The sequence below is a fragment of the Martes martes genome (assembly GCF_963455335.1).
Source record: "Martes martes genome assembly, chromosome: 18".
Classification (NCBI taxonomy): domain Eukaryota; kingdom Metazoa; phylum Chordata; class Mammalia; order Carnivora; family Mustelidae; genus Martes; species Martes martes.
In genome coordinates, this window is record NC_137906.1 from 11,421,648 (window position 1) to 11,446,101 (window position 24,454).

At 44.7% G+C, this 24,454-nt stretch overlaps 2 protein-coding genes across 2 annotated transcripts in view; both read left to right on the forward strand.

The window, feature by feature from the left end:
- Positions 1-805: 805 nt before the first annotated feature.
- The window catches only part of LOC308359394 (olfactory receptor 10AC1-like), a gene marked incomplete at both ends in the record, with an annotated part of 41,309 nt that continues 17,660 nt past the window's right edge, over positions 806-24,454 (forward strand). Inside the window, 5 exon segments of the mRNA XM_080830426.1 lie at positions 806-820; positions 9,758-9,884; positions 10,176-10,271; positions 24,007-24,020; positions 24,022-24,112. Coding sequence (XP_080686552.1) covers positions 806-820; positions 9,758-9,884; positions 10,176-10,271; positions 24,007-24,020; positions 24,022-24,112 — 343 coding nt within the window.
- RBAK (RB associated KRAB zinc finger) lies at positions 15,645-20,758 on the forward strand (the record flags this gene model as incomplete). The annotated part of the gene is made up of 2 exons (XM_080830407.1): positions 15,645-18,275; positions 19,751-20,758. The coding sequence occupies one exon, from the start codon at positions 15,645-15,647 to the stop codon at positions 17,112-17,114; it is 1,470 nt and encodes a 489-aa protein (XP_080686533.1). The 3' UTR covers positions 17,115-18,275; positions 19,751-20,758.

Here is a 24,454-nt window from a genome sequence, read left to right on the forward strand (position 1 = left end):
TGGGACTCAGGTTTCCCGGGGGCGCAGGGGGTTCCCGCCTTCCCCTGCCCCCCATCCCTTGCTCCCCCGGTTCCCTGTCCAGCTTCCAGTCGCGTCTGTAAGCGCGCAGGAGCGTGTGCTGACCCCGCTGGGTTGTGCCCTGGGGCATCCCCCGGTGTAGGGCAGGACCAGCGTGCGTGGAGGAGTTGACAGGAGGAGACTGGGCCTGAGAAGGGAGGGGGCTTGTTCAGGGTGATGGCGTCTGTGGGTGGGCTTGCTCGCAGGACTCAGCTCCTGGGCCGGGGTTCTGTCCTCTGTGTTAACGGTTTTTTTAGCAAAAGATTCTTAAGTGCAGCGATAACGGAGTTAAGTGATCTCATTTAAAGACAAAAGTATGCGTTGATGCATGTTAATCGCATTTTAGAGAGCTTGTGTTTTCTGTTCCTGTGGATACTGTGATTTTAAGCAGTTTGAAGAATCACAAAGAAAATGCATGAACAGTGTTAATAAGAGGGTTTTCTTTTCAACATTAATTTAATGAAGGCAATCTATTTGAAAAATTAGTGGATGTTTATATTAACCAATGAGAGAAACCTGCTAATCACCTCCTGATATGTGGGAGTGACAACAGCTCTACTCTGATGTTTCTCCTTTTCTCACATTTTTAGACCCTTCTGAGTGTTCACAGGGTAGGAGCTTTCTTTGGTGGTTCTCACACAGGATGTTCCCACCTTGGCAAGCTGCATTACCCGTGATTTCTATTATTTCTTCTGCTTCCCTAGGTCAGCCCTTAACGGTCTGTATGCTTTTCCAAGAGCAGCGGAGAATGAATGAATCCCAGGTGAGTTTTCCTGTCTTTGTATATGTTCCCTTGCTTGGCTTTGTAATGCATTTCAGAAGGCTTATATGGATTCAGATTTTATTTATTTGACAGAGGGAGAGAGATCACAAGTAGGCAGAGAGAAAGGGGGAAGTAGGCTCCCTGCTGAGCAGAGAGCCCGATGCGGGGCTCAATCCCAGGACCCTGAGACCATGACACGAGCTGAAGGCAGAGGCTTAACCAGGCACCCCTGGATTCAGATTTTAAAACAGGAATGTGGAAATAAGAGACATTATCCTGTAAAGTACAATTATTAGGGGGTCATATCAGCACCCAGAGTCTTTTTCTGAGTTCATGTGTGCAGATAGTAGGTTACCTCGGGGCTGTGAGGGTAGAGCTACACACATGACTGATGTTCCTGAAAGTCTCGGAAAAGAAGAGTACCGCCCGTTACATGATATGAATTGACTGTTTCGTTACTTGTGGGTTTTCAAGATTTCCTGGGATTTGAGAAAACGTCTTTGTGGGAATTGATGTAGTTAAGGGTAGCTTTTCTAATAACAACCATTAAATCATTGCAACGTACGGCTTATGCATGTTGCTTATCTAAACCGAGGGCCTGCTGGGTATAATTTTTCCAGGCAGCAAAATGCAGTGATCCAAGAAGACCTGTTTTCATTGTTACTGTTTGATGCAGGGATAAAAGCTAAGGCTGAGGGAATGGCCTGCCCATCCTTCAGATGCTTCTGTTACTGTTCCTTTGGGTTGTGCAGTAAGTAATAAAGCAAAGTATTCTTTTTTTTTTTTAAAAGATTTTATTTATTTATTTGACAGAGATCACAAGTAGGCCCGGGGGGGGGGGGGCGTGCAGGCTCCCCACTGAGCAGAGAGCCCTATGTGGGGCTCGATCCCAGGATCCTGGGATCATGACCTGAGCCGAAGGCAGAGGCTTTAATCCACTGAGCCACCCCGGTGCCCCAGCAAAGTATTCTTTAGTAAATATATTCTCACTCTCATTCCCATTTCAATTCTCAGCATCCCGGTTTTGTCCTCACCCCTCTCCTGAATGTTTCTGTAAAGATGAGCGGTGACCTAATTACAGTCAGATCCATCGGACATCTACCGTTGACTTTGTTTCTTTTTCCTGCTTTTGTCTTCCTTTCGATTGTGTATTTTTTATGATTCTATTTTACGTCTTGTGTGGGGCTGTTAGCTCTAACACTGTTATTTGTGATTGCTTTGGAGTTCATAGTATGCAGCTTTAATTCATCACAGTTTATCTTCAGGTAAGGTACCATTTATTGCTTAGAATGTAGGCAGTTTGTCACTTCCATTTCTCCCTGCTGGGTCATCACACTGTTGTGTCATTTTACTCTTACAGGTAGAATCAAGCCCACAGGACTAGTGATTTTTAAGTAAATAGTTATTTTTTAAGGAATAAGAAAATAACATAGATACTGTTTCTGGTACTCTTCATTTCTTTTTGTAGATACAGATTTTTATCTGCTGTTACTTTCCTTCTGCCTGAAGGACTTCCTTCAACACTTCTAGTTTTTTTTTTCTTTTTCAATTTTTTATTTAAATTTTAATTAGTGAATGTATAGTGCAATATTGGTTTCAAGAGTAGAAGTCAGTGAATCATCACTTACATAGGACATCTGGTGCTCATCTCAAGTACCCTCCTTAATGCCCATCCCCCATCTAGCCCATCCCCCACCCACCTCCCTCCATCACCCCTCACTGTGTTCTCTTATGGTTTGATTCCCCTCTCCTCTTTTGTTCCTTCCCATATGTCCATCTGTCTTGTTTCTTAAATCCCATATTTGTGAATCATGTGAGTGAAATCGTATGAAATTTGTCGTTTTCTGACTGATTTACTTTGCTTAGCATAATACTCTCTAGTTCTATCCAGGTCGTTGCAAATGGTAAGATGTCATTCTTTTTGATGGCTGAGTAGTAATCCATTGTGTATATACACCACATCGTCTTTGTTCCTCAGTCGGTGGACATTTGGGCTCTCGCTGTAGTTTTGGCTCTTGTGGATAATGCTGCTCTAAACATCGGGGTTCCATAAACATCGAAGGTTCTCCTTCGAGTCTGTATTTTTGTATCCTTTGGGTAAATACCTAACCTAGAGTGTCATTGCTGGATTGTAGGGTGTTTGTATTTTCAACTTTCTGAGGAACTGCCATACTGTTTTCCAGAGCGGCTGCACCAGCTTGCATTCCCCCCAGCAGCGCACGAGGTTCCCCTTTCTCCGCATCCTCGCCAACCCCTGTTGCTTCTTGTGTCGTTGAGTTTAGCCATTGAGACAGCTGTGTGGTGGGATCTCACTGTGGTTTTGATTTGTGTTTCCCTCATGATGAGTGTGACTTTGCGCATCTTTGCACATAAGGCACATGCATTTGGCCCTAGGTTTGTCTTTGGGAAAGTGTCTGTTCATGTCCTCTGCCCATTTCTTGACTGGATTATTTGGTTTTGGGGTGTTGAGTTTGATAAGTTCTTTCTGGATTTTGGGACACTTCAAGCTGCTGCTGAATCCTTCAGCTCTTGTATGTCAGAAAAGTCCTTTATTTTTGCCTTAGCTTTAATTTCAGGGGAGCGGGGTGCCTGCATGGCTCAGTGGGTTAAAGCCTCTGCCTTCGGCTCAGGTCATGATCCCAGGATCCTGGGATCGAGCCCCGCATCGGGCTCTTTGCTCAGTAGGGAGCCTGCTTCCCTTCCTCTCTCTCTGCCTGCTTCTCTGCCTACTTGTGATCTCTGTCTGTCAAATAAATAAATAAAATCTTTTTTAAAAATCTTATAATTTCAGGGGAGCTTTGCTGGGTTTTCTCTTGTACTTCAGATGTGTTCCCCTACTGTCTTCCCACTTCCATTGTTCCCAAGAGAAATGTGATGTCACCCTCTCCCTCATTCCTATGTTTGTCCTGTGGTTTTTGGTTTTTCTTCTAGATGCTTTTGAACTTTTCTCTTTATCCCTGGTTTTGAGCAATTTGGTCATGCTCTGTCTTGGTATTGCTTTCCTTCTGTCTCTGTGCTTGGTGGATCGTTGACCTTCTTGGATCTGTGTATTTGTGATTTTCATCAACTTTGGGAAATTTCTGACCGTATTCTTTCAAACATTCCCCCCAGCTCCCTCCATCTGTCCTTCAGCGACTCCTTTTACCTGTGTGTTACGCAGCTTGACGTTGTCCCACAACTCACTGATACTCTTTGTTCTCTTTCAATTCCTTTTTCTCCGTGTGTTTCATTTTATATAAGCTTCTGTTGCTGTCCTCTGTGTTCACTGTGTTAATCTGGTCGGGTGTAACTTTCTCAGACATTGTAGTATTTATCTGTAGACGTTCAGTTGGAGTCTTCTTAAATGTCTTCCCTGTTCCTACTCAAATGTTTTGAACATAAGGGATGTGATAATAAACTGTTTTAATTTCAGTGCCACTTGTAACATCTGGGTCAGTTCTAGGCCCATTTCAGTAGACGTGTGATTTTCTGTGGTGGCTCGTCCTTCCCTGCATGTTTCCCCCAGTTTGTCAACCCTCCTTACCTCCTCTCGGTTCTCCCTCCCTGCTCCAGGGCTGGAAACTCTCAGGGAGTAACCAGAGGCCTTCCCTGGCTGATATCCTGTCTCTGATTCCTGTCCTTCGTTGCTGCCCTTTATTGCTTCAAGATCCATGTCTTAAAAGCCACTGCTTTGGGGGCACCTGGGTGGCTCAGTGGTTAAAGCCTCTGCCTTCGGTTCAGGTCATGATCTCAGGGTCCTGGGATTGAGCCCCACATCGGGCCCCCTGCTCAGCAGGGAGCCTGCTTCCCTCTCTCTCTCTGCCTGCCTCTCTGCCTACTTGTGATCTTTGTCTGTCAAATAAATAAATAAAATCTTAAAAAAAAAAAAAAGCCACTGCTTTGTATATTCTCTTTTTTGGTGTCCTTTCAGGAGGCAGGGTAAATCTGATTCTTGTCTGTCTTTGCTGAAAGCAGTCCTAATGCCTGCCTGTATTTTGAATCATAGTTAGAAACCTTTCCCCACATTTGGGTTATAGGGAAATTCACCCATTTTTTTTTTCTGTGTGGTTTAATATTTTATATTTAGATCACTGATCCAGTTGGACTTTTTTCGTTCATGGTGTGGAGTATGGATGTAGTTTCATCCATGCCCAAATGACTATAGTTCCTCTAACACTGTTCATTAAAAATCAGTGGATTGTTGTATTGTATTATAATATCACAGGCCCTCATGATGTGTCATGTAATCATACAAGTCTATTTCTAGGCTTTGTGCTCTATTCCACTGACCTATCTCCGTCCGTATGCTGACACCAAACCCTTTTAATCATAAAGGTTGTGTTTTAAATCTGGTAGGGATTAGGCCCCCTAAACAGCTTTTTTTTTTTTTTTTTTTGAGATTTTCCTAGTTCTTGATTTTTTCCACCCTCATATGAACTTTAGTGCCCGCTCACATAGTTCCAGGAAGAAAGCTTTTGGTATTTTTGTCAGGATCACATATCTGTTAAGTAATCGAGGGCAGACCGATTTATAATAATCTTAGTGTTCCTGAGTTGACCCATCCAGGAACAAAGAGCATCATTCCTTTTGTTCAGGGACGCTTCCATGCTTTTCAGGAGTGTTTTAAACTTTTCCTAGTATAGATTTTGTACATTTCTTGTTAACCGTTTTATCTTTTCTGTTACTCCATAAACTGTGTATATGCTTGAATTATATCTTCTTGGTCTGTTAATGTAACAAGGGCTGTTGGGTTTGTTTGAGTTTTTTAAAAATAATTTTCTTTTTCTTTCTTTCTTCCTTTCTTTTTTGTAAGTTTATTTAAGTCTACACCCAACGTGGGGCTCAAACTCACGACCCTAGGATCAAGAGTAGCACGTTCTTGGGGTGCCTGGGTGGCTCAGTGGGTTAAAGCCTCTGCCTTCGGCTCAGGTCATGATCCCAGGATCCTGGGATCGAGCCCCGCATCGGGCTCTCTGCTCGGCAGGGAGCCTGCTTCCCTTCGTCTCTCACTGCCTGTCTCTCTGCCTACTTGTGATCTCTGTCAGACAGATAAATAAAATCTTAAAAAAAAAAAAAAAAAAAGAGTTGCACATTCTTTCAACTGAGCCAGCCAGGCTCCCCCAGGGCTGTTGCTTTGTATGTCCTGATTTTATGTAACACTGTTCTTTCATTGAGTTGGTTTTGTTGATTCTCTTGAGTTTTGGGGTATAGCATATCCCTTGTAAATATAAATAGATTTACTCTGTTGATTCGCTAGTTTTCTCCAGCTGGAGGTAGTGAACATTTTGCCTCGTTCCTGATCTTACTGGGATTGCCTCTCGTGTTTGTCCATTAAGTAAAGCCCTGACTTGAGAACTGAGAGGACTGCGTAAACATGCCTGTGTCTGTGCAGCTGCATCTGTATAACTTAAAACGCACATGTGTTCTTGCCCGTGATTCATTTTATACATGTGTCACCCATACTCTGTGTATTAGGGTATTAGAGTGTGTGCAAATGCACACATTCATGCTAGTGAAGTATCCACTCCTATTTTCTTGAGGGTTTTTAAAATCAGGTATGTATTTCAAATATTTTTCAGCATCTTAGCGCCGATAAAAGTGTTTTCTTAGCTGTTTTAGAAAAGCCTATTACATTAATGGATTTCCAAAGATTGAACGAGTCTGTATTCTTGGAATAAGCACCACTTACAGATCATATATTATTTTTTTCATTCTGGTGTTGGATTCTGTTTGCTAACATCTCATTTTGGATGTTGGTGTTGATACAAGTGGTATCGAGCCATCGTACTGATCGCTTGGTCAGTCTTCTGACACCTCCTCTCCTTGCCTTGTGGACTCACTGAACCCAGAGAGTTGTGACTCTCCATGCCAGTTCATCAGCTCACTTGGCCCGGATTGACTACAGTGTCCTGCTCTGGATTCTCTGTCAGACCAACTCCTGCAGTCTCGGGCAATCTCGGCTGTGGCACCTACGTCATGGGTAGAAAATCCTGTGTTGATACGTTTTGTAAACAGGGTGATGGGATGCGTCTGCTGAGCACTTCTCTTCTGAAACAGGAGTTGCGTGTCGGTAGTCCCGAGCACCACTGCTCGCAGCAATGGCATCGGAGACCCCACCTTGTTGCTGTTTCAGGGGACTCTGGCATCCCCGTGGCCCTCTGGGGTGGCCCTCTCACTTGCTTCCAGCAGAGGATATCTTGAACACTTTCCTGCAAGAATCTAATGTCTGGAGCTGAAATAATAGCTTGGTTTGGTGTACAGTTCTGGGTTCGAAATTCTTTTTCTTTCACAAGCCGTGGACAGTTGTCCAAGGGTTTTTCTCAGGTGAGAAGTAGACTGGCAGCAGGTTCCAGGGTCAGTGGTGTTTTTTCCCCCACCTGTAACTTTTTTTTTTTTTAAAGATTTTATTTATTTATTTGACAGACAGGGATCACAAGTAGGCAGAGAGGCAGGCAGAGAGAGAGAGAGGAGGAAGCAGCCTCCCTGCTAAGCAGAGAGCCCCATGTGGGGCTCGATCCCAGGACCCTGGGATCCTGACCTGAGCCAAAGGCAGAGGCTTTAACCCACTGAGCCACCCAGGCGCCCCTCACCTGTAACTTTTTAGGCTTTTTTTTTCTTCCATTTTTTTGGTGTGGGGCATTTTATTGGGAAATTTCTAGATCTGTATTTCCCCCCCAGTATTCTTGTTTGCAAATTGAATGGCCCCTTGTGACATGAAGGCTTATGTGATTCTTCAGCCCATGTATCATTTTTTGTTCTGCCTTTGATTCTTTGTGTTCGTCCTTCTTGTTTTCTCTTTCTGAAAATGGAATCTGTCCAATCTGGCTTTTGTATCTCAAACTTTATTTCATCATTTCAATTTCTCGTTATCGGAGACGGTTCCTAAGTTGTATGTTCTGTGTCCCATTTGTTACTAAAGCCTCTTACTTGGGGGGTTTTTAAAAAAATTCAACAATTTGATCTTTAATTTCTAAGTAATCTCTGCTGGCTAGTTTTGGGAGAATGTTCTCATTTTTTGGAAACAGCGTTCCTGCTAAATGTATTGAAAAATACAAATCAGTAGAAGTTGTTTCCTTTATGAAATTGATTCTGTCATAGTTTAGCTGCTCACCGTGATGCTTATCTTTAATTTACACCGTTTTTCTCAATTAGCTGATGATTCTTGATTTTTTTAAATTTCAGTTTTTGAGAGAGGAATTCCTGCTAGCTAGTGTGAATATACTTAACTAATGATCCCATTTCACTTTTTTCTTTACAGAGGGGATGACTGCAGAGCTCTAGAAGTTACTGGATTAGGGAAATGGAAGTAGACACCACTTCAGTTTTTTCTTGTTGTGATAAATTACACATAACATGGAATTTATCATTTTAACTTTTAAAACGTATAGCTCACGGGCATTAAGTACGTTCACGTGGTTGTGCAACCACCACCACCATCCGTCTCAAGAACACTTCTCATCTTGTAAAACCGAAGCTCTGTCCCCATTACAGAGTAATGCCTCCCCTCCCCCTGCCCCTGCAAGTGTTGTCCTCTCTGTCGCTCTGATTGTGACTGTTCTCAGCACCTAACTCATCCTGTGTTCGTCTTTTTGTCACTGGTTGGTTTTGCTGAGGTTCGTGTCTTCAGAGTCCATCCATGTTGGAACAGATGCCAGGATCTTCTTTTTAAGGCTGAATATTGCTCCCATTGTACGTGTGGCCTGCATTCTGCTTGTTTCCTTATCTGTCGATGGACACTTGGGTTACTTTTGCATTTTCACTATTGGGAATGATGTAGCTATGAGCGTGGGTGCATAAATTCCTCTCTAAGACCCTACTCTCAGTTCTTTTAAGTGTGTCCCCAAAAGTGGACTTGCTGGATGGGAAATATGGGAAATTAATGCCAAATTTATTTTTAATTTTTGAGGAGTTCTGGCTGCAGTGGCTGCCGCAGTTTGCATTCCAGCGACAGTGCACGAGGGTTCTGATTTCTCCAACACGTGTTATTTCCAGGCATTTTGGTAGTAGCCATGCTAAGGGACGGGAGGTGGTGACTCACTATGGCTTTGATTTGATTTCCCTAATGGCTGGTGACGTTGATCCTCTTCCCACGTGCTCCTTGGACACGTGTGTCGTCTTTGAGAAATGTCTGTTCCAGTCCTTGGCCCATTTTGAATCATGTTGGTTTCTGTGGTTGGGTTTGAAGAGCTCTCTCTGTATTCTGGTATGAGGCTTTTACCAGAGACATGATTGGTAGATACTTTCCTCATCCTGTAGCTTGCCTTTTTCTTCCACGGACAGTGTCTTTTTCAGACCTCTGCATCCTCTCTCCCCCTTAATCCTGTGGCCTACCAGCTGCATCTGTGAAGCCTAACCTGGTGACATAAGATTCAGAGTCTGTTAAACTGCTCTCCGTGCGGGTGCTCTGACCTCTTGGGCGTCCATCAGTGCAAGTTATTGCTGCGAGAGTGAGATGTTTGAGATACAGTGTTTGGCTGAAAACTTGGAGGAGGTAGAACCCTTAGTCATGTGGTTCACTGTAGGTAAAAGTCCAAGATGAAATAGCTGAACGGGAAGACAGAGACCAGGGACTGAGCGCCATGGGCGCCCCCAAGCCGCGGTGGGGTGGAGGCTGAGAGACAGAGTGCGTGTTAATTTCCGTGGTGTTGCCCTGCCGGGCTGGAAGCTTTCTGAGAGCAGGAGTGGTGTCTTACTCATCTCACATACCCCGGAACTCGGTTCCGTTGCAACACAGGACCTCAGTTGGTTTTCTGGTTTCAGGGTTTGGTTATTTTAGGGAGCATGCGAAAGAACCCAAAGGCCGTGTGTTTCCCCTCGGGTTTGATTTTGTTCGGTAGCCTGTAACACCCGGTCAGGTTTTCAGTGTTCCCAGTTTACTTTCTCTGTGAGCTCGATAAGCTCCTGAGCCCGCACGCCTCCTCCGCCTGACCAGTTCCGTCCGATCTGGTGCCATTGCAGGGGCCAGTGTCATTCAGGGACGTGGCCGTGGACTTCACCCAGGAGGAGTGGCAGCAGCTGGAGCCCGATGAGAAGACCACGTACCGGGATGTGATGCTAGAGAACTACAGCCATCTCGTCTCCGTGGGTGAGGAGAGCTTGCTTTGTGGGTCACTGCCTCGGGGGCGGGGGGGAGTGGAGGGACTGCCCATGTCGTGATTTTTCCTCAAGTTTGAAGAAACAAGTGGTAGGACCATCTAACTCCCCTCGGGCACCAGGCTGGGTATTCATATGTCGGCCTCTCCATCGAAACGTTCGGATTTTGTGAAGGTGCAAAACCAGCCACGTTTTACCCTGCAGCCTCTGAGGCAGCACCTTGGACTCAGAGATCTGAGAGCGGAGCAGCCGGTCCAAGTCTGCCTCCGTGTCTCCCTCACAGGCTACGACAGCATCAAGCCCAAAGTGATCCTCAAGTTGGAGCAGGGAGAGGAGCCGTGGGTAGCCGATGGCGAAGTGCCATGTCAGAGTCAGCCAGGTAGGTTAGGACATGGTCGCCCTGCTTCGGGAGGGACTGAGGGCAGCCCCGAGCCACTGGTGCCCCGGCCACACCTCGAGGCCGTAGACAGCATGCTCCCTCCAGCGCCGCATGCATGCTGCTTTTCGGATTTGACATTTGGTTTACACTTGCGGGCGTTATCCACGAAGGCCGGTGCTGAGGCTCCGGTCACTTCCTCTTACTGTGTCCCCAGGAGCTCACCTGCCCCCCATAGCACAGAATTCCTTTCTTTTTATATATATATATATTTTTTTTTTTTTAATTTATTTGACAGACAGCATTAGTAGGCAGAGAGGCAGGCAGAGAGAGAGAGGGGGAAGCAGGCTCCCTGCCGAAGCAGAGAGCCCGATGCGGGACTCGATCCCAGGACCCTGAGATCACGACCTGAGCCAAAGGCAGTGGCTTAACCCACTGAGCCACCTAGGCACCCACAGAATTCCTTTCTTTGCAGGCATTTGGAAGTCTCAGAGAAAAATGAACTTGAGACTTTCCCGTTCGTTCTTTCTGTCTTCCGTTTTCCTTCCTTCCTTGCCATGAAGTGCTTCGGGCTGGTCTCCTGCCTGTTTCACCCCTTCCTTTGTGTAGTCAGACACCAAAATCTGCCCCCTCCCTGAGCGGGTGAGGCCGGGCTGCCACCTCCAGTCAGTGCATCTGTGCTCCGCTTGGCAGCAATGAGCACAAGCCTGAAATTGGTCACCACGTGATACTGTGGGATACTGACCGCTGTGCTTCAGAGCCCAAACACAACTCAGACAGCTCGGGGTACAGAGCAACAAGAGTTTTGTTGCTTTGCCGGGCAAAGGAGGCCACCGCGGGCTGTGGCCTTCACAAATGGCAAGGAAGGGGGTTTCTAGGGAAAGCCAGGATCTGGCCAGTTCGGCAGGAATTGTGTGGATGCTGCCAGCCTAGTTAATTGTTTTCCGGGTGGTGCCGGATTCCTGAGACCACAGGCTAAGAGGGGCAGTGAGGAAGGTTTGCGGAAGAGAGGGAAAAAGTTATTTTAAAATCAAGCTTCGGGGTGCCTGGGTGGCTCAGTGGGTTAAGCCTTTGCATTCGGCTCAGGTCATGGTCTCAGAGTCCTGGGATCAAGGCCCACATCAGGTTTTCTGCTCAGTAGGGAGCCTGCTTCCCCCTCTCTCTCTGCCTGCCTCTCTGCCTGCTTGTGACCTCTCTGTCAAATAAATAAATAAAATCTTTAAAAAAAAAAACAAAACCTCTGTCTTCGGCTCAGGTCGGGGTCCTGGGATCAAACCCTGCATTGGGCTCTCCACTCGGCGGAGGGCCTGCTTCCCCCTCTCTCTCCGCCTGCCTCTCTGCCTGCTTGTGGTCTCTGTCTGTCAAATAAATTTAAAAAAGAAAAAACAACAAACTTAAAAAAAAAACCAAAACCCAAAATCTTTAAAATAGAGCTTCTCGGGGCATCTGGGTGGCTCAGCCGGTTAAGCGTCTGCCTTCCGCTCAGGTCATGATCCCAGGGCTCCCTGCTCCATGGGGAGTCTGCTTCTCCCTCTGACCCTTCCCCCCAACTTACGCGCTCATGTTCTCTCTCTCGCAAAAATAATTTTTTTTTAAAGTTCTTAGTTTATTAATCCTCATGAAAAACCTGCACAACCACCGCTGATAGTCACTGCAGAATCTCTACTCCTGTTGTCCGGTCTCCCGCTCACTGTCGCCAGCACCAGCACTGGCTTTTGGCATCCCCCTGACTTTTCTTCATTCTGCTCCGGCGCTCCTTTCACTGTCTCCTGGAGGTCTTTTTCTTCTCAAACAGGCCACCTCTTGTGAGTCTGTGTTTGGGTTCTTTTTTTTTTTTTTCCTGCATGATCCAAGGAATCCTAAATCATGCCAAACCACTTTTGTTGCTCCCGCCAAAAATGGTTCCGAATTCAAATACGAAGGTGACATCTGGTGTGGTCTTGTAGGTTGTAGCTAGTTGTTCCCGAACTACCAGAGCCTTCTTGGGGTGAAGACCGTCAGGGATCATTTCTTTCCTCTGACGTGGTTGCTTGCTTGTGAACCTCCTGGTCAGGATAATTACCACGTTGTTCATGATGACGGCCCAGCTTCGAGCAGCTGGGGAGGAAAAGAGCCTGTTTTCCATTCTTTTGTTTTCTTTGTGTCCCTTAAAAAGGTTTATCTTGTCTCGACTTTCAGGCCTTTTTCTTTGTATATATGCTCCTCTTCCAAATTGATGTTTAATGCCTGTAACCTGTGGACTCTTACCTGACAGAGGCCGGTGCCAAAGGGGACTCCAGTCCCTTCTTCCTCAGAATGGCTGACAGTCGGCTGCAGACTTCTCCAAACCACCCTGCACGTCCTCCCCACTTCTGTTGTTTAATACATCAGACTGGTCTTCTCTCCCCTGGTTCCTGTTTCTTATCTCCTGTGAAATGCTTTAAATTTTCCTGTATAGTCTTCATTTCGTCTGACATCAGCCTAAAAGATACTTTCTCATACCTGGATTACAGTGAAACCTATTTGGAAATTGCAAAGTCTGTTCATCGGAGACATCCAGTTGATTTAACACGAGGCTGACAGATGAGCCCATAACTATTGTGTTTCTTCTGAAATAGATGTTACGTTCTCCTCTCCTCGGGTCCCGTTCAGTATGGTGTGTCATGGCGCCTGTCAAAATTCATGTCCCATTTCCCCAGACTCTTGTTAAATTCCGTTTGGTCTAGATCTCCAGACTGTCCTAGCTCTTCTTTGTGTGTGCTTCTCTTACCCAAATTAAATGTTTTCCTTCCTTCCTCTTAAAATTGTAGTTATAAAAAGATAACGATATATGCCTGAAACTAATATAACACGGTATGGTGACTGAATTTTAGAAATAAGTAAACATTTTTTAAAAAACCTACCCCAAGAGAAATACCAGGGCTCAAAAAAACAGAAACACATAACAGAATTTACCATTTTAACATTTTTAGACATACAGTTCATTGATATTAACTATATTCTGGAGCCTTGTCCTTAAAAGTTCACCTCTTATTTACGCTTTCCATAATTACTGGCTCACCACACTTGTTTCTCCCTTCTCTTGATACCCGTTCCACAGTTACCACGAAAGTTAGATATGATTATATATTTGGTACTTCAGCCTCTTTCTCTACCTGAATTGTAATCCTCCAAAGGGGAAGGATCTTTTCGTTCTGTTTTGATATGTAATGTGTAGAAGGCATTCTGTAGATTTTTCATGGACTGAGGACCTAGGGAAGAAAGACCTTTATTATGTATATCCATTGAGACATAATTTATCCTCAACTATAGATTTGATAAAACAGGTGAAAGCACCCCATTTGATCAGATTAGGGACTACTTTAGTTTCTAACCACAGAGAGATTCCAGGAAAACTAGGAAATGTTTCCACACTCCCGACAGGCACACGGTTTAGTTAGGAAAGGAGAACATAGCTGCATGGACTAGTTTGGATTTCGCTTTCACACAGAGCACTTACATGTTATTTACAACTTTGTGTTAAAGCTATTTTAAGAATTAAAAGAAGAAGAGCTTTATTTATTTATTTTTTAAGATTTTATTTGTTTATGTATTTGACAGAGAGAGAAATCACAAGTAGGCAGAGAGGCAGGCAGAGAGAGGGGGAAGCAGGCTCCCTGCTGAGCAGAGAGCCCTAGGCGGGGCTTGATCCCAGGACCCCCGAAATGTGTAAGAAGCATAGAAATAAATAAGAAGTCAATACTGCAGGGGCAGTTTTTGAAATCTGACCTTTAAGGTTTTCTACTAAAACTAAATGAAACCTGAACATACGGGAACTCTTGTTTGTTTTCAGGACTCCCATCAGTGTTACGTCAGGGACATGACTGGTTTTGTGAAATTTAAGTCGGCAGATTGAAAGAAAACCGATGAACCGTTGTTTCATATCATATACTGTTCTGAGCGATTTGCATGCACTAAGTTGGTCTTTTCCCAGTGATCTGGGCACATTGTAGCCGTGCGAAGCTGCATCACAGTTCAGTAACTTGCTCAAGACCTGGCCAGCAGCGTGTTAGAAGTGGATTTGAATCGAGGTAGCCTCATCTCTACGCTTTCAGCCGCCACGCTCTGTTGTACACCCAAATGCAGCTAGGGTTCAGTAACTGTCGGAACACTTCCAAGAGCCGATGTTCGTGGCTTGGTCTCTTGCCATCTGGTCCCATCTTACACTTCTTTTGGATATTGAGGTGCCTGGAACTCTCCCTCCAGGTGAATGTGAACCAGGGCTGGGGAGTTGGAGCCCTGGTGGTGAAGATGTCTCTAAAGATGAGGAGATTGGGATTTTTAGAATGTTTATTTGGTTTACGTGCAGAATAGAAAGGCAAAGATTTTGGAAGCGTCTGGGCTAGTGAGGATGTCGTTATGGTAATCTTTGTGTGCAGCACTGTCTTACAATTTAATATAAATTGTGATCTCTTACTCCCAGTGAAATCCGTACTTGGATGTTTTCTTTAAATGTTCATGCAGTGATTGCTCTTGTTCTCCCACCCGACCGCTGTGCTCACGAGTCCTCCTTAACCTAGTGCTTTTCCAGTCACAGTGCCTCTGTTCATCATTTCTTGGGTTTTTTTCACCTTTTCTACCAAAGTTTTGAACATATTTGGGAGGTAACAAAGGTACTTGTGTTTGGTGTGAATTTACTCTCCCTTCTTTCTCTAGTACTGGGTCCTGTCCCACACTCATCCCTTCCCTGTGCCTACCCCCACCCTACTCCTGTGTGTGTGTGTCTGTCTGTCTGTCTTATATGACACATCAAAGGGAAATGAAGACTATACGCTTGTGATTATTTTTATTTGCGGAGATTGGCTATAAAGCCAGAGTCAGTTCCTCAGTAGGGCTCCTGAGTACCACTCCCATTTGATACCCGGTGTGTTCAGATTCACAAAGTTTGTTTAATTTTATTCCTTTTTAGAAGAAGTCTGGAAGGCGGATGACCCGATAGAGAGAATCCCAGGACGTGAAGATGAACATTCAAGGCAAGCTATTTCTATCAACAGCAAAACCCCGGTTGAAGAGAGAGAGAATGCATTTGATAAAACATGTAATGTGGAAACAAGCCTTGTTCCTTCAAACGTAACAGCTCATACGTGTGTCTCCTGTGGAAAGAATTTAGAATCTACTTCAGAATTAATTATTAGTGATGGAAGCTATGCGAGAAAGAAACCTGATGAGTGTAGTGAATGTGGGAAGATGTACCACGGAGGGAAACCCTATGAATGTAATCAAAATGGGGAAGGCTATTCTCAAAATGAAGAGAGTATTCTTGAGAAAATTAATATTTTGGAGAAACCCTTTGAATATAATGAATGCATGGAAGCCTTAGACAATGATGCTGTTTTTCTTGCTCATAAGAGAGCTTATATGGGGGAAAAGCCCTACGAGTGGAATGACTCTGGGTCAGACTTCATCCAGATGTCAAATTTTAATGTATACCAGAGATCACAGATGGAATTGAAGCCTTTTGAATGCAGCGAGTGTGGGAAATCCTTCTGTAAAAAGTCAAAGTTAATCATCCATCAGAGGGCCCACACAGGAGAGAAACCCTACGAATGTAATGTATGTGGGAAATCCTTCAGCCAAAAGGGGACCCTCACCGTCCATCGGAGATCCCACTTAGAGGAGAAGCCCTATAAATGTAACGAATGTGGGAAAACCTTTTGTCAGAAGTTACATCTCACCCAGCACCTGAGAACTCATTCAGGTGAGAAGCCCTATGAATGTAATGAGTGTGGGAAAACCTTCTGCCAGAAGACCCATCTCACCCTACACCAGAGGAATCATTCAGGAGAGAGACCCTATCCCTGTAATGAATGTGGAAAATCCTTTTCACGCAAGTCTGCCCTCAGTGACCACCAGAGAACGCATACGGGAGAGAAACTTTACAAATGTAATGAATGTGGGAAATCCTACTACCGAAAATCTACCCTCATTACACATCAGAGGACCCACACGGGAGAGAAACCCTATCAGTGCAGTGAGTGTGGGAAGTTCTTCTCTCGGGTGTCGTACCTCACTATACATTATAGAAGTCACTTAGAAGAGAAACCCTATGAATGTAACGAGTGTGGGAAAACCTTCAATTTAAATTCAGCCTTCATTAGGCATCGGAAAGTACACACAGATGAGAAACCCCACGAATGTAGTGAATGCGGAAAACTCTCTCAGTTCTCCTATGTCACCGACCATCCTACGGCTCCTTTAGGAGATAAGCCCTATGAATGTAATGAATGTGGGAAAATCTTTCTTGACAGTTCGGCCTTCAGTGGGCACCAGTCACTCCCGAAAGGGGAGAAATCCTATGAATGTAACATCTGTGGAAAATTGTTCTCTGAATTATCATACTACACTATCCATTACAGGAGTCATTCTGAAGAGAAGCCCTATGGATGCAGTGAATGTGGGAAAACCTTCTCCCATAACTCATCCCTCTTTAGACATCAAAGAGTGCACACAGGAGAGAAGCCCTATGAGTGTTACGAGTGTGGGAAGTTCTTCTCTCAGAAATCCTATCTCACCATCCACCACCGGATCCATTCAGGAGAGAAGCCCTATGAATGTAGTAAATGTGGGAAAGTCTTCTCTCGGATGTCAAACCTCACCGTTCACTATAGAAGCCATTCAGGAGAGAAGCCCTACGAATGTAATGAATGTGGAAAAGTCTTTTCTCAGAAGTCATACCTCACTGTACACTATAGGACTCATTCAGGAGAGAAACCCTACGAATGTAACGAGTGTGGGAAAAAATTCCACCACAGGTCAGCCTTCAATAGCCATCAGAGGATTCATAGGAGAGGGAATGTGAATGTACTGGACGTGGAGAATCTCCTTTGAAGTCAGAACCCTCTGAGTAGACCGAAATGTAATAGGGAGTCAGAGGTCACTGTCTAAGAGTTCATGTTTCTGAATGGGGAAAGCCATTTAGGAATTAAATTTATTTCCACCTGATTTCTCACAGAGAAGGATCCCTGGGAATGAAAGAAGCAGCAAAGCCTTCAGCAAAATACTGCAACCCGTTGGGCATGAGATAATTTATACAGGAGTGAAACTTGGTGCATATTTAATATTTATTTTGGAATTTGAATTGTATTTACATATCAGGGAATCATACCAAGGCGAGATCTGTCAGAGGGACGAATGTGGGAAAACATATTGTCTTGGAAATTGTTATACTAAAAGCCATATTTCTGACATAAATTCCAGTGCTTATAGGAAAGCTATCAGAAGCTATCAGCTCTGAATAAACCATTATATCAAATGAAGTTTTGGAATCACCAGGAGTTTATAATGAGGACGGTAACATTAAACATATATATGGCAGTTCTATCATGTTTTACAAATGCAGTCCAATAGTAATTCTATGCAAATTGGGATTTGAATTATCTGGAAAATGCAGTATTTTGAGTATTAAGGTGGCAAAATGTACTAACACAGGATATGTGTTGTTGGTGAGACGTTTGCTACGTACCAGGTATTTAAATGCTTTTCTGTTTGTTGGGAGGCATTGACAAATGGATTTTTAGCAAATGCCCCATCTATAAAGGCTAAGCTGGTGGCTTTTGTAGCATTTTCAACTACATTTGAGCAAAAAGGATTTTAAGACACTCTTTTCATAAACTACACATAGATGATTTGAAGTTAATTCTGTGTCAGTAAAAGAGGGCATCCACACAGTCTATCTGTAGAATACACACAGCTCTCGTGCCACTCTGCTTGTCTAATTGTTAGGTTAGAGAGCGCAGTGTGCTGATATTACGTAATTCAGATACGTCATCTCTTCTTTTGTTTGACATGAATACTATGGCATTTTGTGCACTGCCCCTCATTCCCAGTATTTTGGAACAAATACAGGTTTCTAGCAGCGTTTTAGTTGATTAACTCAGTGTCCTTTTCCCCCCAATTCCTTGCTGGAAGAGTTTGTTCACCGTTTCTTCACAAGACACAGAGAGTGGATCCTGATTCGTCTAAACCAATCATGATAATTCCATTCCAATTGTGAGTAACCTCTTTATAGTGGTCACACAACCCAGTTCACTGGGCCAAGGAATGCAGGGGTCATTTAATCAAAAATTAGTCACTGGACTGCATCACAGAAACAAGTAATCTAGAATGCAGAAAAGTCTTTTGGTACAATCAGCATCCGTTAATGTTCTCCATAAGCTATGGATTTGAAGGGAACTTCCCTACTTGGATGAAAAGTATCTAAAACTACAACCACCAGCATACCTAATACCGAAATATTGAAAGTTGTCTCCAGGATGAAAAAAAAAAAAAAAGGCTATCCACTGTTAGTAATTGTATTCAGTATTCTGCAGAAGGACGTAGCTAGAAGAATAAGGGAAGAAAAATAATTAAAGAGCATAAGGATTAGAAGGAAGTAAAACTTTTATCTGCAATTGTACTTTGAAAGTTCTGAGGAATGCACAGATAATTGAAATGAATGACTAAGTTTAGCAAGCTCCCTGCATATTAAGCTCATTATGCAGAAATAGGTTTTTAATATACCAGCAGTGAACATAAAAAATGAAAAACTTAAAAAGCAATACTACTTAAAATAGCATCAAAATTCCTCAAGTGCCTCGAGGGAAAATTACCTAACACCATATTTTCAAGAACTGTTTCTAGGAAAAAAAAAAAAAAATCACGAAACTTGAGAGGGCCATATCTAGTTCATGGATTCCAGGACAGTTTTTAAAAGATCTCAGTTTTCCCCCAAATTAATTTCATATATTCAGTGCAATCTTAAAAGTCCTACTAAGTTCTTTAATTGAAATTGAACAAACTCAAATTCAAATGAAAATTCAGAAGGCCAATAATAGTCAAGGCTGTCTTCTGGAATAGGCAGTGTGAAAGAACTTATATTACCAGGTATCAAAGAAGAGCTGTCATAAAGCCACTGAAATTATTATAATTGGTGCAGAGATAAACAAATTGACCATTGGGACAGAAGAAAGATTCCAGAAACACCCCTATGTAATATAGTCACTTGGTTTTTGCTGAAGATGATAATGCAGTGGGGAGAGGATATTCTTTCTAATAAATGCTTTGCCAGTTAAATTTAATAATTTAATAGAAAGTAGAAAAGTGTGTTAGAATGGATTACAGATCTCAGTATGAAATGTAAAATCATAAAGCTTTAAGAAGAGAACTTAGCAGACTGTATGTAACCTTATAATGAGAAAATTTTTCATAAGACCCCTAAGTCACTAAACTATAAAAAGCCAGTTAATTTGGAGATATTAACTTTCTGAAACTTATGTTTATTAAAAGGACCCCCATTAAGAAAGCAAATAGGCAAGAAACAGGGGAGAAAATACTTGCAGCTTATGTATGTGACAGCAGAATTGAGTGTAGAGGAGGGGGTGGTGATGGTTTTTGGAAGGCGCCACTTGGTAAACACGTGGGGCTCTGTGGGCTAGACAGTCTCTGTGAACATGTCTGTCTCAATAAAACTTTATTCACAAACACAGGCAACAGTCTGGATTTGGCCCAAAGGCCACACTTTCCAGCCCTGGATCTAAAATTGAAAAAGAATACAAATCAGCAAGAAAAAAATAGAAAAATGGGCAAGAGATTGGGACATCCACTTAACGAAAGAGAATATCCAGATGGCCAGTAAACACGAAAAGGTATGTTATTTTTATTAGTAGTCAGGGAAATGCAAAATTAGAACACCAGCCCCCCACTGAGATGGTTAAAACGAAAAGCATGAAAAAGAATCAGGTTTTGGCAAGGAGGTAAGCAACAGGAATCCTACCCTGCTTGAGGTGTTGCCAACTAGTATGACCATTTTGGAAAGCTGGCACTTCGAACATGCGTATACCCTTTTAACCCGAACCTGGCAGATAGGCGCGTTTATGTCAACCAAAGGACATACTCAAATACTTATTGCATTAAACTGCACAAACCAGAATTCTCTGAAGGCAGGCATGCAGTAGAATGAATGAACCTAGGGGCATATTTCACTGCAGAAGACTTTCTGACGAGTGAACCATAAGTATTTGCAGTGGTAGCTTGGGTTCACAGAGCTGAATGACGGAAACCAGACACAGAGGCACACACACTGTGTGACCATCTGTAAAGCATACGAGCAGAAAAGCTTTATGCGGTTAGGAATCAGGACAGCGGCTGGCCTTGGGCAAGACTGAAAACGGAATTTATCTGGTGCTAGTAATACTGTTTCTAAGCCTGGGTGCTGAATATCTGAGTGTTCTCTGCACTTAAGATATGTGTCTTTCTCTGCATGTATATTGTGTTAAAATCCTGCATCATTCTGTGCAGGAAATATTCTTTAGAGTAGTTTTAATGGCAACTACAGAGATTTCCTACACTGTGACCTTAAAGCTTAATATAAAGTATATTTTGAGTAAAATATTTGAAAAGGTGCCAGGTCCATTACATATTTTGTCATCCTACCCTTTTGCATATATAAATGGGTCTGAACCACCTCTTCCAATAAAGAACGAACGTGCGTAAACATTTCATAATTTTCTCAAATAATTCTTCACATTCTGAATTTGGGATGCGTCTTCTGCATTACCGTCCTAGAGATGACCTTGCTGGGACGTAAATCCATATAACGGTGACTTTGATTTGGTGGGAAGTTGTACTCAGATGCTTTCCACTTAGTTGTTACCGGCACAGATGTGTGTGAAAACTCTGTGACATGAAAAGTAAGAGTGCTTGGTGGGTTGGGGAGGGAAGAGGGTTGGCTGAGCTCAGCGGCCCAGCAAGGAGGATGTTTCAGCGTGGGATGGAATGGGCAGTGTGCACTTGACTTGATTTCCCCTACCTCATACTAATCAACACTTGAAGTGTATACTGGCTAAAAGGGCAGTGATCCAGGAGCTGGGGCTTGGCGCTGTGCTCTCCTGGCTGCCAGCTGCCTGTTTGCTCCTTCAGTCCGCTGGGCTTAACCGAGAAGCATGTGGTCAAGCATGGCCATGGCCTCCCTTTCATCCCAGACAGAGCCTGCCTCGTTCATCATGGGATTGCCCCCTCCATCCCCATATCTACTACTGCTCAACTTGGGGTCAGTTAACTTTTCAGATTTTTATCCTCAAGTCTCAACTATGCCAAAGACATGGATATGAGACCACTTGTACTTAAAGGCAGAACCTCACCCCGTGCTCCTTACTCCATCCCAAATTGTGCCCAGTTCTCTGATCCGTCCAGCTAAGCCCTTTAAAGAGGGGAAATGTGTGCCCCATTTTACAAGAACGTTACAGTATTACCCAAATTAAATTATACAAAGGCCACAAAGATTACCACCGTCATAATCATGACAAAAAAGTTTCCCTTTCCTATTTAAGAAATCAGATTGCTATAGTACCTGTTAGACTGGGGAACTAGTTGAATTGTTGACTTGCGAGCAGAGTATGGAGTGAAAATAACGTTCCAGGATCCTCCAGGGGAAGCAGGACGGTGGTCTCAGTGGAGGAACATGTAGCCTCTGGAGACGGCAAAGAAACAGGTGCAAATATCCCGGCATCTGCCGAGCACAGCTCCACAACCGTATTATTTTCTCCACACAGTCAGCCGACTTGATGACCATGGAAGAGGAAACCAAGTACTTAGCTCATGACCACCGGACTACCCACAAGCCTGACAGGACTAGGGAGTAGATGGAACACACAGGCAGGTGTTCAGCCCTCCCCCACCCCATACCACCCAAAGCTCAGCTTTCACAGCAACAGAAGAAAATTGGCGGGTTTTAGTGGTTAAAAACAAGGAAAGGGAATCCTTTTGTAGCATGGTTGTCTGGTGGGTGGACAAAGGAAATCCACACCAGGTTTCCCAGCTTTGGGGTACACAGGTTCTTCATAAACCCTCACTGGGAAACAGGAGTGTGAGTGGCTTTGTTAGGGTCCGTGATCAAAGGAATGAGACTGATGCAAAGCGAAAGTCAACCAAAGCTTTATTTCGCACCAAGCATCAAAAATCAAACCGACTAGTCGGGGCCATCTCTTACGAAGAGGCGACGACGACGCCGATCCCGGACTACTATGCTAACGACTACGACCCTAACGACAGATGACACCGCTCGCATTGGCGCTGCTCCCAACGACTATTACTCCGACTACTACTCCCCCCACCCAGCCTCACAGACTAAACTTTATAGAGGTGGTTGAGCCCGGCCCACACGCAGGTGGCCAATGAGATTGCAACACACAGGGAAAACTGCACAGTCGTGCTCAGTTGGCAATACGGGCGACCAATTGAATTTCAATTCACCACAGTAAATATACGCGCGCCCCACTGATTAGATGTCTCCATCCAGCCTGGCCCGCCCCTATATCCGGGGTTTGCAAGTAAGTTCCTCTGGGAGGGGCGGGGTCAATCTAAGTTTACAACCAAAGGGCTCCCTCTGGCTGACCAGGCCCCTACAGCTTTTCCTGTGGACAAGATTCCAGGAACTCCTGGAAAAAAAGCAGCTCAGGAAAACCGGACCACCACGAACAGCCTGAACCACCATGGCGAAACAAACATCCTCAAAGAACTGAGAGTGTATTGCTAATGTGAGGTAGGAATAAGTGAAAAAGAGGTGAAATGTTGAGTATGAACAGTAAAGATTCAGGAGTTCAGATGAGCGGGTGACTGATGGGCTGGGAGATACTGTGTGGCAAGAAAAAATGTGCAAGGGAAAAAGGTAGAAGTGGAGGTTCCTGCAAGGTAACAGGAGTCTCTGAAGTGGGGGAGGCTCCAGCAGTGCAGAGGAGAAACTGCTTGGTGGGGAGAGTACTTAATTTCACATACTTGGAAAAAAACAAAATGACCTCAAAAAACCAGGGCTCCAAACAGAAAAGACCTCATCAAGTGAAATGTAAGGCTATTGCAGATAAAGTTTTGCAAGTTTCTTTAAAGAGGCAGTCACTCCAAAGAATAATTTCTGATCTTCCATTTTCGGTCACTGAAATAACAGGAACCCGATTTACCCTTCTGGCTAAACTGAAAACTTGGACAAAATAAAGTCACAGCGTTGGGACAGTGGGCAGACAGCGATTCCCCTGGGTGCCCGGCATGCTGCCTGGATAGACTTTCCAGGCCACAGTGCGGGAAAGGGCGCCCCAAGTCATTTGGGTGGGCTTCGAGAGTGGAACAGAGGAGAGCCCCCAAACACCAGGGCTCGCAGGGCCCTTGCTCTTCAAGTAGAGGCGTGGCTCTGGCCTGGGGCGTGGCCAGGGGGCGGAGGCTTGTCTTGACTCTAGGGGGCGTGGCTAATGGGCATGGGCGTGGTTATGTCTTGGGGGAGTGGCCATAGTAGGTCTTGGGTAGTGCGTAACAGTGGGTGGGGCATGGCTGCCGTGGAGGCGTGATCTTTGTGTGAAGGGTCGAGTGTAACAATAAGTGGGGCGTGGCGATGTCCTGGGGGCGTGGTCAGAGTGGGGAGTAGCTTCGGACGGGGCGTGGCTCCCGTTGCAGGAGGAGTCCAAAGCTCTAGGAACAGCTCAGGAGAGAACCGTCTGGAACTAATAGCCCTTGGTGAGCGGAAGGCCAGTGACAGGGCTGTGGGCGGACAGGAGAGCAGCGGGAAGATGGTCAGGCCTATGGGCCCGTGAGCAGTTATTGAGGCTGGGGCTTCAGGGCCGTGCCTCGGGGGTGGTGGGCCTAGCACCTGGAAGGGGGAGGGGACAGAAGGGGTCAAATGGGGGTGTTGGTGGAATAGGAGGCAGTGCCTGGACAAAGGGCAGGGCCTCTGACCACCCAGCCCTCGCCGCCTTGCCAGCTGCCTTGCCTGCCCGGCCATGTGGCGCCCTGTGGTCTTGATGCTGCTGCTGCTCCCTGTCGACCCCATTCCCGGCGCCACAGCTGCTCCCATCCCGGATGCCAAAGCCCAGGACAGCCTGCAGGGCCTTCTCCAAGGTTGCAACCCTCTCTCGCTGGGGTTTGGGGAGGGGAAGATGACAGAGAGGAGGGGCGGGGCAGATGGCAAGAGAAGTCAGAGGGACACAGAGCAAGGGAGAGACAGATAAAGGGAAGGGCCCTTAGGGACAGAAACAGATACAACATGACAGACGAAGGTCAAGAATAAGGAGAATGTGGGACAGAATAGACAAGGGGCCGAGATTAAAAAAAAAAAAAAAAGGGAACAAAATGGTGGTAGTGGGAGTGGACTGGTTTGACCCTCCTGGTCAAAGGGTGGACAGGGAAGAGGGTGGAGAGATAAGGAGCCC